The sequence below is a fragment of the Euprymna scolopes genome, chromosome 23 (genome assembly GCF_053919585.1).
Source record: "Euprymna scolopes isolate OS-2025 chromosome 23, ASM5391958v1, whole genome shotgun sequence".
Lineage (NCBI taxonomy): Eukaryota > Metazoa > Mollusca > Cephalopoda > Sepiida > Sepiolidae > Euprymna > Euprymna scolopes.
In genome coordinates, this window is record NC_136504.1 from 117723124 (window position 1) to 117738940 (window position 15817).

Sequence of the window (15817 nt, forward strand, 5' to 3'; positions counted from 1 at the left end):
TTAGTCGATCAATTAATTAGTTAATCAATTAATAAGTCAATCAATTAATTAGTCGATCAATTAATTAATCGATCAATTAATTAGTTAATTAATTAATTAGTTAATCAATTAATTAGTCAATCAATTAATAGTCAATCAATTAATTAGTCATCAATTAATTAGTAAATCAATTAATTAGTAAATCAATAATTTCATTAATTAATTTGTCAATAAATTAATTAGTCAATAAATTAATTACTCAATAAATTAATTAGTCAATTAATTAGTCAATCAATCAATTAGTCGATCAATTAAGTAGTCGATCAATTAATTAGTCAACCAATTAATTAGTCGATCAATTAAGTAGTGGATAAATTAATTAGTCAATCAATAATTAGTCAATCAATTAAGTATTAATAAATTAAAACTGTTTTTTTCACAGAAAAGAAAAGAATCAATTAATTTTCTTTGTCTTGTTTTTTTTTTTGCGATGATGTCTTCGTGTATAAACATGTTCAACGTTACAATGTTTATTTAGCTTCTTATATCAAGTGTCGTCATGGCTTATTTGGAGTGATTTCCATTAAAATAAAATAAATAAGTAAAAATCCACAAAATAAATAATAATGATACTTACAAGCACCTTGGATCCCCTTAGAAGTCGAATGGTCACATTTTTTAGTTTAATGTCAACCATTCGTGTATACGAGAATTTGTTTCGTGATCGGTGTTCGTTTTTAACTTCTATCGCAAAGTACTTTCCAGACGTACTTTGGGTCAACATATACTTGCAAATACCCATGAAGTGGATTGTTTGTTTGTCGAATGTTTCATAATGCGGGTCTCCATAAGCACGACACACACACTGTTTCTCTTATAACAGAAATAAATAATTTTGATTTTACTCTCGTAAACATTTTATTATACAAAAAATAAGCAACAAAACATTTGTTTTAAATATGAGGATGGAAAACATTGTACGTGTATGTGAAGTGATAAGGTGTATATATATATAAATATATATATATATATATATGTGTGTGTGTATGTGTGTGTGTGTGTGTGTGTGTGTGTGTGTGTGTAGGTATATATATACTGGTGTATATATATACCTACATATATATATATTCTCGTATATACCGTACTTTGGGGTAATTGCGCCAAGGTCGGAGTAATTGCGCTAACTAAAAGTGCTCTTTTAGCAACCACGCATATAAAGAGCACTTTCTTTTAGTTGGATCAATTACCCCAGGATTTGGCGCAATTACCCCCAAAGTACGGTATATATTCTCACGTATATATATATATATATATATATATATATATATATATATATATATATATATATATATATATATATATACATTCTTGCATATATATATATACATGAGAATATATATATATATATATTGATATTTTCTTATATATATATATGCGCGCGCGTGTGTGTGTGAGTATAAATGCTCATGGGTTGTGTGTATATGCATGAGTGGGTATTCGTATGTCTATATCTGTGTGCACATGTATATGTTTGCTTACATCTAGCTGTTAATGCATATATATATGTGTGTGTGTGTGTGTATGTATCTACGGGTATGCATGGCTGAACGTATGTATACGGATGCAGCTATATCTGAGTTTATATGCATATTTGTGTTTATATGTGTGCTTATATCAGCGATGCATTTAACACTGAAAATAACGTTAAACATAACCACTGCCCAAACCACCATCTTAGGGGCCCACCCCATATATATGTGAAATTAACGATGCGTCTACCTAACCTCGCATTATTAACTGCACCCATGTTACTTATTTATTTATTATTACTTATCATTATTTATTTGTCCTAACTTTACCTTATTTACTTGGTATAAATATATACATGTCGGTGTATATATGTATATATATATATGTGTATATGTGTGTATATATGTATATGTGTATATATATATTTATATATGCCCAAAGCACCCTGTTAGGGGCCCACCTCGTATATTTGTGAATTAATGATACGTCCATCTAACCTCGCATCATTAACTATACCCATGTTTTACTAGTTTATTTATTTATTATTTATCTGTCCTCACTTTACTTTATTTACTTAGTATAAAAATATATACAGGTCTTTGTATATGTCTCTCTCTCTCTCTATATATATATATATATATATATATATACATACATATATATATGTGTGTGTGTATATATGTGTGCATATGTGTGTATATGTCTATATATGTCTATACACTTATACTTTTATTAATGTCTATATTTATGTAAGTGTATATAGGTGTGTAGGGGCAGATGCGTGTGTATGTGTATGTATATATGTATGTATATGTACCTCTACATCTTACTGGAGATATATATCTCCACATATATGTATATAGGTGTGTGTGTATATATATGTATATGTATGTATATGTATATGTATCTATATATATTTGTGAGTGTATATATGTGTATAAGAGTCGTGTGTATATGTGTGTATGTCTGCATATAGATCCATGTATGTCTGCATATACATTGTTTATATCTATGTGTGTGTGAACGTGTATTTGTATATGGAAGTGTAGAGGCGTGCATATATATGTATATATATATATATATATATATATATATGCGTATTTGTACGTGTAACGTGTGTATTATTAAAAAAAAACAACCCAGTCTAAACTGATATGGACTAGTCGACGTATAGCGACTAGAAAAACTTTAAATGAACCATGTACCTGTCAAAATATGACATCTACACTAAACCTTTCCCTCTCCCTTTCTCTCTCTCTCTTTCCCTCTCGCTCTCCCTCTCTTTCCCTTTATGGCACCGATAACCTTTGTTTATTCCTTTGCACTGAACTTGACACAAACAAGTTGAGTTCAACTTAGTACTGCGTTAACCGCGTTATTGGCACACAAGTATTGTATCAGTTACATAATTACAGTCTTTTTATAAGGGGGTGTTCTTACTCGCAGAGTGATACATTAGATATTTGATCATCGGGCCAAGATCACAGTGTAGTATCTGTTCGTATGTTGCACTTCACTTTTTCTGTCCTCAGTCAGTGAAGGAGAAATCCTTCATGACTAAGACAATTTTTGGTTTTGATTCCTATCAAGTGTGCCCCCTTTTAAGGAGCTGTATTTTCCCCATATTAAAAATCGACTTGTGTCTAACCCTTCCCTCGTGGTGGGGCAACTAAATAAGAACAGCAACATTCTTCGCATTTTCCCTTTTTGATTTTACACTTTTTCAGCTCGAACAAAGCATATAGTCTCTTGCAAAATAATAAGGGCTACTATTTGGGTTCGTCTATAAAGAGGACTGTAAGGAATTGACTAATGAAATATCTGTTCACGTTACATTAAAACTTGTGAATATTAATGCAGTCAGGGAAGTGGGAAACAGGGAGCATAGAAGGCTTTCCGACATCTAGGAAAACGAGGTGGGACTTTGCTGTTTGTCGGGGTAGTCGTGAGTATGTACGTCGAGAGAGCACAAGTACAATGAGTTCATCAGTAAAGAACTTGTAAAACAGGCACAAAGATGCAACAGCGCAGCGATGGGCCAGAGGTTGGAGCTTTGCCGATAGTGCAAGACCTATTAAATTAGATACCCTTTTTTTTGGACCCCGTCTAAAACTGGTGGTAGATGCATTAGCCCAGATGTGACAACAATACTCCATGCTTTTTAAGAATACAGCGTACTCTCTGGTGTGGGGAATTTTCTAGTACGGTAGAGCGATCCCAGTTTTAGCACATGCCTGTTTCCCGCCAAATATAAACTAATAGAAGGAGCTTAGTCACATTTTTGCTAACATTATTTTATAAGATTAATTTGAAAATGTTAGAAAAACCAAATCCTATTATTATGTTGAGAAAAAATTTCTTGCGGAATTTATTTGATTTCAAATGATGTATTTTCAAATAAGTTTTCGTTAGAATACCTTTACTTTATATATTATTTTAAATCAAGCCAGGCCGAAACAAACAGCTCCCGATATCAACAGAAGCCATATTGAACGCACAGCACAATGGGACCCCAAAGATTTCGGGGTGGCGACGAAAGTCTTGAAGATGATGGGCGTAGTGGTCGGCCATCGGATGTTGACAACGATTAATTAAGAGTCTTAGTTGAAGCCAATCCATGCACAACTGCTTGATAACTTGCTTCTGAATTAGACATAACGTATACGACAATACCCCCCCTCCAAAAAATAACTTGATATATGGGTGCCTCACGACTTAGACAACAATCAAAAGAAACGACGCTATGAAGTGCCATCTTCACTTCTTTTATGCAACAAAAACGACGAGTATCTCGACTGGTTTGTTACTTGCTATGAAAAGTGGGTTATTTACGACAACCGGCGACGCTCAGCTCAGTGGTTAGACGTCAACGAAGCTTCACGACACTTCCTAAAACCAGAGTTGCGCCAAAAGAAGGTTATGCTGACTGTTTGATTCCGATGGTGCTTATTTCGATCAATAAATCTTTGTTTAGGCCGAGATATATTTATCTGAATTTAAAAGTTAAAAACCGCAAGAACTTTCTTGTCAGTCTGATATATATATATATATATATATATATATATATATATATATATATATATATATATATATATATATATATAATTAAATTAATAAAATAATTTTATTTTACTTTTTATGTAAGATACCTTTCTCAAAGACATTTTTTCTTTTTTATTCATTTTGCTGGTGGCAGTTGACTCCCCGTGAGGAGAGAAAACTCCTCACGCTTAATACCACTAGCAATTTTTTAACTTTTTAAATTTACTTTACGAAATAATCTTATCGGATTTGAATAAACGCCTTTTATTCAAAATTCGCTCCAACCACGCAAAGGCACTGAGTTAGATTATGCGTCAATCGTTAATAACATCGGACATATACTTTTCTCTCCCCACGAGAGTCCGATCTCTGGAGGTAAATATCACCAGCCAAAATGTAAGAAAAAAAATTAACAATTTTCTTTGAAAAAGCTGTCTCATACTGAAAGTGTTAGAAAAATATTGTATTAATTTAAACAATTATTATATTGTTCTTCTGAATTCGTATTGATTGGATTTGTTGGACTATTGTTCTCATCTTGAGTGTCATTTTCGATGTAACCCCCCGACCTTCTTCAGTTGTACCTTATCAAACTCGAGAATCTTTCTGTCGAATTTAGAAATCTTTCTGTGGAACTCGGGAATCTTTCTGTCGAACTTTGGAATCTTTCTGTTGAACTCGGCAATCTTTCTGTCGAATTTAGAAATCTTTCTGTGAAACTCGGGGATCTTTCTGTCGAATTTAGAAATCTTTCTGTGGAACTCGGGAATCTTTCTGTCGAACTTTGGAATCTTTCTGTTGAACTCGGCAATCTTTCTGTCGAATTTAGAAATCTTTCTGTGAAACTCGGGAATCTTTCTGTCGAATTTAGAAATCTTTCTGTGGAACACGGGAATCTTTCTGTCGAAGTTTGAAATCTTTCTGTGGAACTCGGGAATCTTTCTGTCGAATTTAGAAATCTTTCTGTGGAACTCGGGAATCTTTCTGTCGAATTTAGAAATCTTTCTGTGGAACTCGGGAATCTTTCTGTCGAATTTAGAAATCTTTTTGTGGAACTCGGGAATCTTTCTGTCGAATTTAGAAATCTTTCTGTGGAAATCGGGAATCTTTCTGTCGAATTTAGAAATCTTTCTGGTGAACTCGGGAATCATTCTGTCGAATTTAGAAATCTTTCTGTGGAACTCGGGAGTCTTTCTGTCGAATTTAGAAATCTTTCTGTTGAACTCGGGAATCATTCTGTCGAATTTAGAAATCTTTCTGTGGAACTTGGGAATCTTTCTGTCGAACCTTGGAATCTTTCTGTGGAACACGGGAATCTTTCTGTCGAATTTAGAAATCTTTCTGTGGAACTCGGGAATCTTTCTGTCGAACTTTAGAATCTTCACGCGATTTCGGACAGACCTATTGCATAGTGCATGAAGCACTTGTAAAATCTCTGTTGTGAGTTACACTCTTTTGGAGGTTGAAGGTTACATTTTCAGTGCAGACATCACTCAAAAATAAAATTGCAAATTACTTGGGATTTTTACCCAGCCATGCCTGAATGAGAACATGCTACCTCTGCGGATTAAATAAACATTCCTGAATTTAACAAAAAAATTCACGAGTTCGACAAAAACATCTGAAGAAAGTCGGAGTTTACAAAAACGTTGTGCAAATAAAATTCAAGACGAGAACAGTAATCAAAAGAAAACGAATAATCAATCCCCATCTAAAAAATTCAGAAACATTTAAATATAATGATGAAGAAAATCATTTACATTTTACTTAAATGTAATCAACTATTATATATAAGTCACTTTGTGTGTGTATGTGTGTGTGTGTCTGTCTGTGTGTCTGTGTGTGAATTGCTTCCTCATAGGTTCCGAATCGGCTGAGTCCATCTTTTGCAAATTTTACACAAAGGTAATTTATATGTCTGGCAGTGTTCTTAGATATGCTTTGTAGAGAAATTTATACGATAAGTATCGAAAATCAAAAATATCCTATCTTAAAGATAGTCTTTCTTCTCTTATAGATATAAAAGAAGAATTTTTACAGTGGAATATTGTACGTTACCACAGTGTATGTTTGTCCAGTGTAACGTAAAATATTCCCCTGTAAAAATTCTTCTTTTCATCTATAAGAGAGCAAGGCGTATTTTTAAGATCAAGCCAAAATATCAGCTGACGTGATATTGTAAACACAAACGAAATTGGATGAACGACATTATCATTATTATTTTTAATTTTTATTTTTTTTTCGAATTAGTCCACCGAGCAAATGATTCCTCGCAATATATAATATTCAATAGAGGATTTAAACAAATAGCAATCGGGCTGAATAAGAGAATTTAAAATAATAAACAATAACAAAAATTGGCCTCATTTCAGCCGTCAAAGATAACGCAATTGTGGTTTCGGGGAAGGTCAGTTTACAGGACAAAGACACAGATTATTATATAATAAACAGAATCGTATTAGTCAGTTAGAGAGTCGGGATCGTGCGGACGATCAAATAATGGCATCAACTGCTTGTCGATAGCATCAGCTATTTTTACGACCCTAAGGATGTAATACAAGCAAATAGAACTTGGCATTATGACTTCGATCATCACAATGAATTTGAAAAAAAGGTTATAACTGTTTATTGTTGTTTAAAGAATCCTACCCTGAATTTGGGTTAGCATTTAGGAATACCAGGTACTGTATGTGCTTATCTCGGTATTGTTTCTAATCGTCATGGACTTCTCCTAACCACTGGAATCAGGCGAAGGGTAAAGATTGTGCAGCCTTTGCTTCACAATTACATGCGAAGGCATTCTTACAGCAAGTATCCATTGTCTCTCGAGATAGAACAGGGGCCAGTACCCTGAATATTTATTGTAAAACTTTTTTTTATTTTATTATATAAAATTATTGTGCACCGGAGTTAAGAGGGCCTTTGTAAGAACTGTCTCGTGTGCCTATTATTGAATTGTTTATTGGATGTGTTAAACACTCGCCAGCGAACGCTTTAATGTATGTATGTAACAGTAACATTTGAAATACACTAAACACATTCCAACAAAGTTGTAATTTTTTAAAGCTGCGTAGACGCGGAAAATTATATTTAAACATTAGATGAAAAAATTTATTTTTGGTGTAAATGGCTATTTCTATTATTTAATGTTATAAATATTATTTAATGTTATAAATATTATTTAATGTTATAAATATTATTTAATGTTATAAATATTATTTAATGTTATAAATAAGTAAACTCGACTTTTAATGTCATCCTGCAAAGGGAAGTAATTGTTTTTTTCACTGAGTTATTTTCCGTGCGCTGACTAGAGTTGTGTGTGTGTGTGTGTGTGTTTATGTGTGTCTGTGTGTCTGTGTGTGTGTCTGTGTGTGTGTCTGTGTGTGTGTCTGTGTGTGTGTCTGTGTGTGTGTGTATGTCTGTGTGTTTGTGTGTATGTGTCTGTGTGTGTGTCTGTGTGTGCGTGTGTGTGTCTGTGTGTCTGTGTGTGTGTGTGTCTGTATGTGTGTGTCTGTGTGTGTGTCTGCGTGTGTGTGTCTGTGTGTGTCTGTGTGTGTCTGTGTGCGTGTGTCTCTGTGTGTATGTGTGTGTCTGTGTGTGTGTCTGCGTGTGTGTGTGTCTGTGTATGTGTGTGTGTGTGTCTCTGTGTGTATGTGTGTGTGTCTGTGTGTGTGTGTGTCTGCGTGTGTGTGTGTGTGTGTGTGTGTGTGTGTGTGTGTGTGTGTGTGTGTGTTCAAGGATGGGAATGTGCCGGGGAAGAAAAAAAGAAGGAAGGGGAAACAGAGACGGCATAGAAGTTGTGTTACAATTTTTCTCCAGGCGATGCCGGATAGCCCTACTAACAAATAAATAAATGAATGAATAAATAAATCGGTTACCTTTTTCGCAGAGAAAACCGTGGTACTTTTTCGTGCATTTGCACTCAGAGTCCGTGCATCTTGCGCCATTTTTGCAAGGCTGTAGTTTGCAATTAACTAAAAAACAAAAAAAAAAAAAATAAAAAATATAAGTGCATTAATATTCTTGTTAAAATATAAAGCAGACGGAGAAGATGGAATAAATACCCTACTTCCATGTTCTAAATCATCATCTGAATTCGAATTCCATAATCGTCCGCCATCGTTTAGTCAGTGCAGATCACAACCAACCGCTCGAACTGTATTTTATGTCTGCTGCGTTTGTACAGGGGGGGGGGGCGATTTGTCGCCCTAAAGAAAAGTAAACTACAGCTTTATTTTTAAAATTTTGTCGAAAAAAATCAATTCAGATAACTTGCTTATGTAGTAGAACTGACATTTATTCAATGTAGCTGCCTTCAGCCTCAATCACCACCTCGATACGGGTCCAGAACTGGAAACATGCTTTTTCTATAAGCGCAGGCGGAGCTTGGCGAATACTTGGCGGATCGCGGTGATCAGGCTGGCTTTGGTGTTATGGGAGGTCATGTTGGTGATGTTCTCAACGAATGACCAAACGAATTAGTCCAGCGGGTTCAGGTCGGGGAAGGAGAGGGGTCAGTGAGAGAAGGGTACACATTCATAGCACTCGTTCTTAAGCCAAGCCAGGGTCTCTTTGAACTTGTGGGCCAACGCCGAGTCCTGCTGCTACATCAAGAGCCAGCAACCAACTGTTTACACCAGGGCATCACCACACTCTTCAGCACATCCAGGCACACTGCAAGGGTGTTCGCCCAACATCTTTTGACTCGTATAAACCAGCATGTTCCATCGAAGATCAGACAAGGGAAGATGGGGTCTGGTAGTCTCCCTCCTTCTGCAGCCTTGGACTCTGCTATTGGCCAGCATTTGGTTGACAACCCGTGCTGTGCCGATAGATATAAAATTGAATGGTTCGAGGTGCTACATAGACTCCAGAAACCGTTTAAAGATTTTGGAGTCTGTCTCTATTGCGGTGTGGAAACCTTCTTTGTGCCGGCAAAAAGAAACATCTAACGCTTTGTTTCTCTTTGGGGAACTGTGAATCTTTTCTCCCGTTTTTGTTTGGGGTTTTCCCCCTCGTTGTGTCATTATTTTAATCGTTTTTTAAACGTTAATAAACTTTATTTTAGTGTCCCCGTAATTTTTGGCACATTCAATAGTTCCCCATCAGAACTCTTTACTTTCGACATAGTATTATTATTTTTACGCTATCGATTTTCTCCTGATGAGATGATAGCTGAAAGAGCTCTCGAGAGACTTCCGCCCATTATATTTAAAACATACATATATATATATACATACATACATATATATACATATATATATATATATAATATATATATATATAATATAATATAAATATATATCTTTAATGATTTATAATTATTTAATAATTATTGTAGTAAACAATTATATAGATACTCACCTTTCTCACAGTTCTTCCCGTCGATAAAAAAAGGACACTCACAAGAGTAGCCATGTTTTTTTCTTTTACATCTTCCTCCATTTCGACACGGATTCGACTCACATTGATCTAAATATAAACAAATTAATTTCAGTGAAAACTTCAAGAAGACAATAGAAAATTAATTCCGAACTTACATTACGACTCGAATATCCACCCGCCCTCCATCTCTGAGGAATATAACCTCCTTCAAACTTCAAACATATTTATCACATTTTAATTAAATTTAAATCATATTTCTAAGACATTCATTCCGTGAGGTTTCCAACAGTTTCAGCTTCATCACGTAATGTTTGGGCGCAGAACAGTGGTTTATGTAAACAAAAAAGTAATAGGGTCTAATAAGTAGGGTTATAACGATAAAATATTCTTATCAATCTGTTGACTCTCGGGTATATATCCGACACAGTTAGACACAGTTAATCAACCGAGAACCACATCACTCTATATAAAAGCATATAAGATATCAACGGATACACACTCAAGAGTCAAAACAATGAAAAGAATATGCTGTTGTCCTAGCCCTAGTAATGATCAAAGCGGCAAAGTACATAATAGGGATCCTTATTCAATCCCGAGCAACGTCGGGTCTTCATTATACATAGCATAATATAAACGTGTAAATTTATATCTGTGTGCGTGTTCCCCATAGAAAGAAAGGATATAGAATCGATATGAAAAATGTATTTATATAAAACTAGTTGAAGAGGGGGGGGGCGTTGCCCGGTCGTAAAATACGCTTAAATATGATATTTTAATTTTTCCAGATTTCGTATGTATTATTATAGAGTCGTGGTTTTAAAAGTAAAAAACAAAAATGTATTTGAGTGCCATCAGCTAGAATCGAAACCGAAAGCAAAACTGTGGCATTCGAAGTTGGTGACGCATCACTGTACCAATGCGACACGTGTATGAACTGATTAAGAATAAACTAAGTTTAATGCATAGAATGTATAACGATTTTTTTTCAATTTTCGACCCCTTAAAATAATTTTAACAGGCTAAAGACCATTGAAAAAAATCCGCAAAAATCCAATCATTTAAGACCCCTAGCGCCGCTCTGTGATTTTTTATTTTTGGGGGAGATATAGTATGAAAATATGGAGGCAGACAGACAGACATATACACTTTTATATATTAGACTAGCGGCGGGGGCCTGCTTAGCCGGGCATAAAATACGCTTAAAAATGATATTTTATTTGGTCCAGATTTCGTATATATTATTATAGAGTCGTGATTTAAATAGAAAAAAACAAACAAAAAAAAACGAAGTATTCGGATACCATCAGCTACAATCGAAACTGTAGTATTCCAAGCTAGTGACGTTACCACTGTACTAACGTGACATGCATATGAACTGATTCAAAATTAAAAATAAAAATAAAGTCAACTGACTGTACGAAAATGTATAACAATTTTTAAAACTTTGACCCATTTTTGACCCTTCAAAAACAATTTTAACCGGCTAAAGATCCATAAAAGAACGGTCCGTAAAAAATCCATTCATTTTAGGCCCCTATCGCCGCTCTGCGAATTTTAGTTTCGGTGGAGATAAAATTTGAAAATATGACGACAGAGAAACAGACCGAGGACAGACCAACAGACAGACCGACCGACCGACCGACAGACAGATATATAGCCGTTTATATATTAGATTTTGGTACTTTGAAACAGACGTTACTAACTGTCTACTCGACTTCGCTCGCAACATGACGTCATACGCTCTGGTTTGACTGTAATCTGACGTAAGAGCCTGATCGGCCAATCAATACGCGGGAAAGGAACAAATGAACTTAAACGACCGTTTTTAATAACTTCATACAAAATGAATATATCCATCTTGGATCAACAGATCTACTTCATCCTAAAGATTTAATTTAATTTAATTTAAAAAAGAAAAGAAAAACTGGTGCCCAAGCCCACCCTATAAAAAAATACTGTTCATGAAAAGGAAAAAAAATACTTTACATTAATTACAAAGATAAAGAAAAAGATACAAAAATACATGAAAAACACACAAAAGATTTCATTGAATGTTCAAAGATGTTCAATGTGAGCACAATTGATCACGCAACGCACATCAAGCCGATTGTCCAAATGGTTACACCAGATTCTGTTATTCAGGCTTTCAGCTCAACCACGTCCATTGGAACCGAAGTCACATAGTCCTTCACAAATCCCAATAAAAACAATCGCAGGGTGTGAGATCTGGAGATCTAAGAGACCAGGGCATGAGGCACTATATATATATATATATATATATATATATATATATATATATATATATATATATAACTACTTCATTTACTCACATAAATTTAATATACGAAAGTATAGATTTATGCGTAAACTTTAAGTATTTACTTCAAAAGTGCTCAATACGTAGGTAGAGCTAGTTAGTAATTTATAAAATATATATGGCGATTAAGCTACACTGAATATTCAGGAGGGGGCGCGGTGGATACTAGAAAGCTGATTGGCTAACTAGAAATCCTCAACATATATAAAAACAAGAAGCAACCACAAAATTCGCGCATAAGCCTGACGAATCCTATAGTGGATGAAACGCAGAATATTCAGTGTAGCTTAATCGTCATATATATTTTATAAATTACTATATATATATATATATATATATATATATATATATATATATATATATATATATATATAAATTAGCCGGGCAGGGAGGGATTGAAAAAATAATATTTGTGTTTTTTATTTATTATTCATAATTTTTTGAATTTTCGGGCGTTAAGTTGAAAGAAAGAAGGGGAAAATAGGGGGTAAATAGATGAATTATACGTTATAGGTTTATTTTGATAAAGTAATTAAATAATAAATAAAAATTAATATAATTATTAATTAAATGTTAATAATAAGTAGATAACAAAAACACAAATACATACACATGAGTAACCATGTATAAAATATGTACACACATCAATGGGGGAGGAGCATGTGCTTGAGTATATGTACATACACAAATACGTAAATATATGTAAATAAGCTTCGTGTTAAAAATATAATAATTATTATAGAGAGAATTAGTAAGAGGTAAATATAAAAGAAAAATATATAATATATATTATATGTAGATGGTAAATTAAATAATTAATTAAAGTAGAATGTAAGTAAATGGTTAGTTGTTAACGGAGAAGGTAGAAGCAAATATAGTTGTTAACGGAGAAGGTAGAAGCAAATATAGAATATCGGAGAAGGTAGAAGCAAAATCCAAGACAGTGTCAAAAAGGCGTTTAGAAATAGAAGGGTAGTAATTAACTATGTCAAATTGGATAAATGCAGCCTTGTTCTTGTTAGGTATCCTTTTGAACCAATTAATAGTGTCTTCGGTGTTAATCCACTGGGTTAGGTTGAATTTATTTTTGATTTGTTTATTGATTCTTTCAAGAATTATTTTGCTGATTCTGCCATTTGAAACTGACATCATTCTGAAATGCCGTAAAACTGTCCTACTAAGCCAGGACTCTCAATAGATTAAAAAAGACCAACCTACCTCCTTCGACCTTGCGATGGGTGCTTTTGATGCAGCTGAGGCCACTGACTTAGTAGGCCTTTTCATCCTATACAATCTCACAAAGTTTATCCCCAACAACAACGTGGGACTTTACAGAGATGATGGCCTTATCATTGTTGAAAACGCAAGCGGCCCAAAGTGCGAAGGCATTAAAAAGAACATCATCAGGGAACTGAAGAATATGGATCTAAAGATTGAAGTAACTTCCAACTTAAAAACAGTAAATTTTCTAGATGTTACCCTTAACCTCCCTAATAATACCCATGAACCATACACTAAAAATAATACATGCCCCTTATATATACACCCTATGTCCAACCACCCCAAACACATTATTAAACAAATCCCTAAATCAATAGAAAAAAGGCTTAGCACAAACTCATCTAACTTCAGCATTTTTAACCTACACATACCCTTTTTTGAAAATGCTTTAAAGGAATCTGGATATTCCAACCCTAATATTACATACTTGGACCCTAATAAACCTAACAATACAAATAGGAATAACAGATCTCGCAAAGTCCTCTGGTTTAACCCTCCCTATAATAATATGATAAAAACTAAATTAGGTAAAAAATTCTTCATGCTTCTTAATCACCACTTCCCCCCCCCCCAGTAATATTCTACATAAAATTTTTAATAAGAACACTATTAAGCTTAGCTACAGTTTCACAACTAATCTAGAAAATAAAATTTAAAAACACAACAATAAAATATTAAATAATAACAACTATAATAACAATAGTCAAAATAACTGTAACTGCCTTAACAAACCCCAATGCCCGCTCCAACAAAATTGTCTCTCGACAAATGTGGTTTACAAAGCAACTATTGCCCCTGCTGAAGACCTCCAAAACAAAAAAAATTATATTGGCCTCTCAAGCACCACGTTCAAAGACAGATTTAGAGTGCATAAATACTCCCTAAATAACCCCAACCACCCCAATAGTACTTCATTAACTAACCACTATCTACTACTTACCCGAAACTACCTCACCCCAATTATTAGCTGGGAAATTCTGAATAGAGCTAGTACCTGTAAATCACTAAACACCTCATGTTATTTATGCTTAACTGAAAAATTACTGATTGCTAATTTTAGAGATAGAGATAAACTTCTAAATAAAAAAACTGAAACCTCACTTAATTGTAAACATTATAAATCCCACCTCTTAAGCAACTTCTCACCCTTCTAGTAATAGCTATAACCCACCCCTAAAATCTAACACTAACGAATTACACACACCCTATTTACAACCGAAACTATATAGTCCCCCATTCATTCTAAAAGAACCCCTCCACAGAACCCCCACCTATTTACACCCACCATTTTTTAGCTGCATCTTTCTTTGCCTAACCCATTCTTATAAACCCCCCTCTTTGCCTTAATCACTCCTTATGTCATTATTTAAAGGTTCTCGCCTCATAGTTTCTTATTGGCTATTTCCATGGTTAAGTCTCGAGCTCTAATGTTTCAATTACGTACTTATCACAATTATTATCCTCTGACTTGCTTCTCAGTCTATTATCTACTTGTTAACAACTAACCATTTACTTACATTCTACTTTAATTAATTATTTAATTTACCATCTACATATAATATATATTATATATTTTTCTTTTATATTTACCTCTTACTAATTCTCTCTATAATAATTATTATATTTTTTAACACGAAGCTTATTTACATATATTTACGTATTTGTGTATGTACATATACTCAAGCACATGCTCCTCCCCCATTGATGTGTGTACATATTTTATACATGGTTACTCATGTGTATGTATTTGTGTTTTTTGCTATCTACTTATTATTAACATTTCATTAATAATTATATTATTTTTTTTATTATTTAATTACTTTATCAAAATAAACCTATAACGTATAATTCATCTATTTACCCCCTATTTTCCCCTTCTTTCTTTCAACTTAACGCCCGACAATTCAAAAAATTATAAATAAATAAAAACAAAAATATAATTTTTTCAATCTCTCCCTGCCCGGCTAATTTATATATATATATATATATATATATATATATATATATATATATATATATATATATGTATGTATATATATATTTGTATATATATGTATGTGTATTGTATGTGTATGTGTGTATGTGTGTATATGTATGTATATGTGTATGTATGTATTTGTATAGGTATATATATGTATATGTATGTGTATATATATATGTATTTGTATTTGTGTGCGTACCTTCTACTTGCGTGTATATGTATGTGTATATATATATATATGTATTTGTATTTGTGTGCGTATCTTCTACATGTGTCTTCATGTGTGTGTGTATACTTTT

At 33.6% G+C, this 15817-nt stretch overlaps 1 protein-coding gene across 1 annotated transcript in view; it reads right to left on the reverse strand.

Moving 5' to 3' along the window:
* Positions 1–15817, reverse strand: part of LOC145245673 (zonadhesin-like) — a 56934-nt gene that overhangs the window by 39620 nt on the left and 1497 nt on the right. The window contains exons 2-3 of the mRNA XM_080107231.1: positions 9919–10026; positions 8433–8528 (exon numbers count right to left, since the gene is read on the reverse strand). Coding sequence (XP_079963357.1) covers positions 8433–8528; positions 9919–10026 — 204 coding nt within the window. The remainder of the gene's footprint in view (positions 1–8432; positions 8529–9918; positions 10027–15817) is intronic.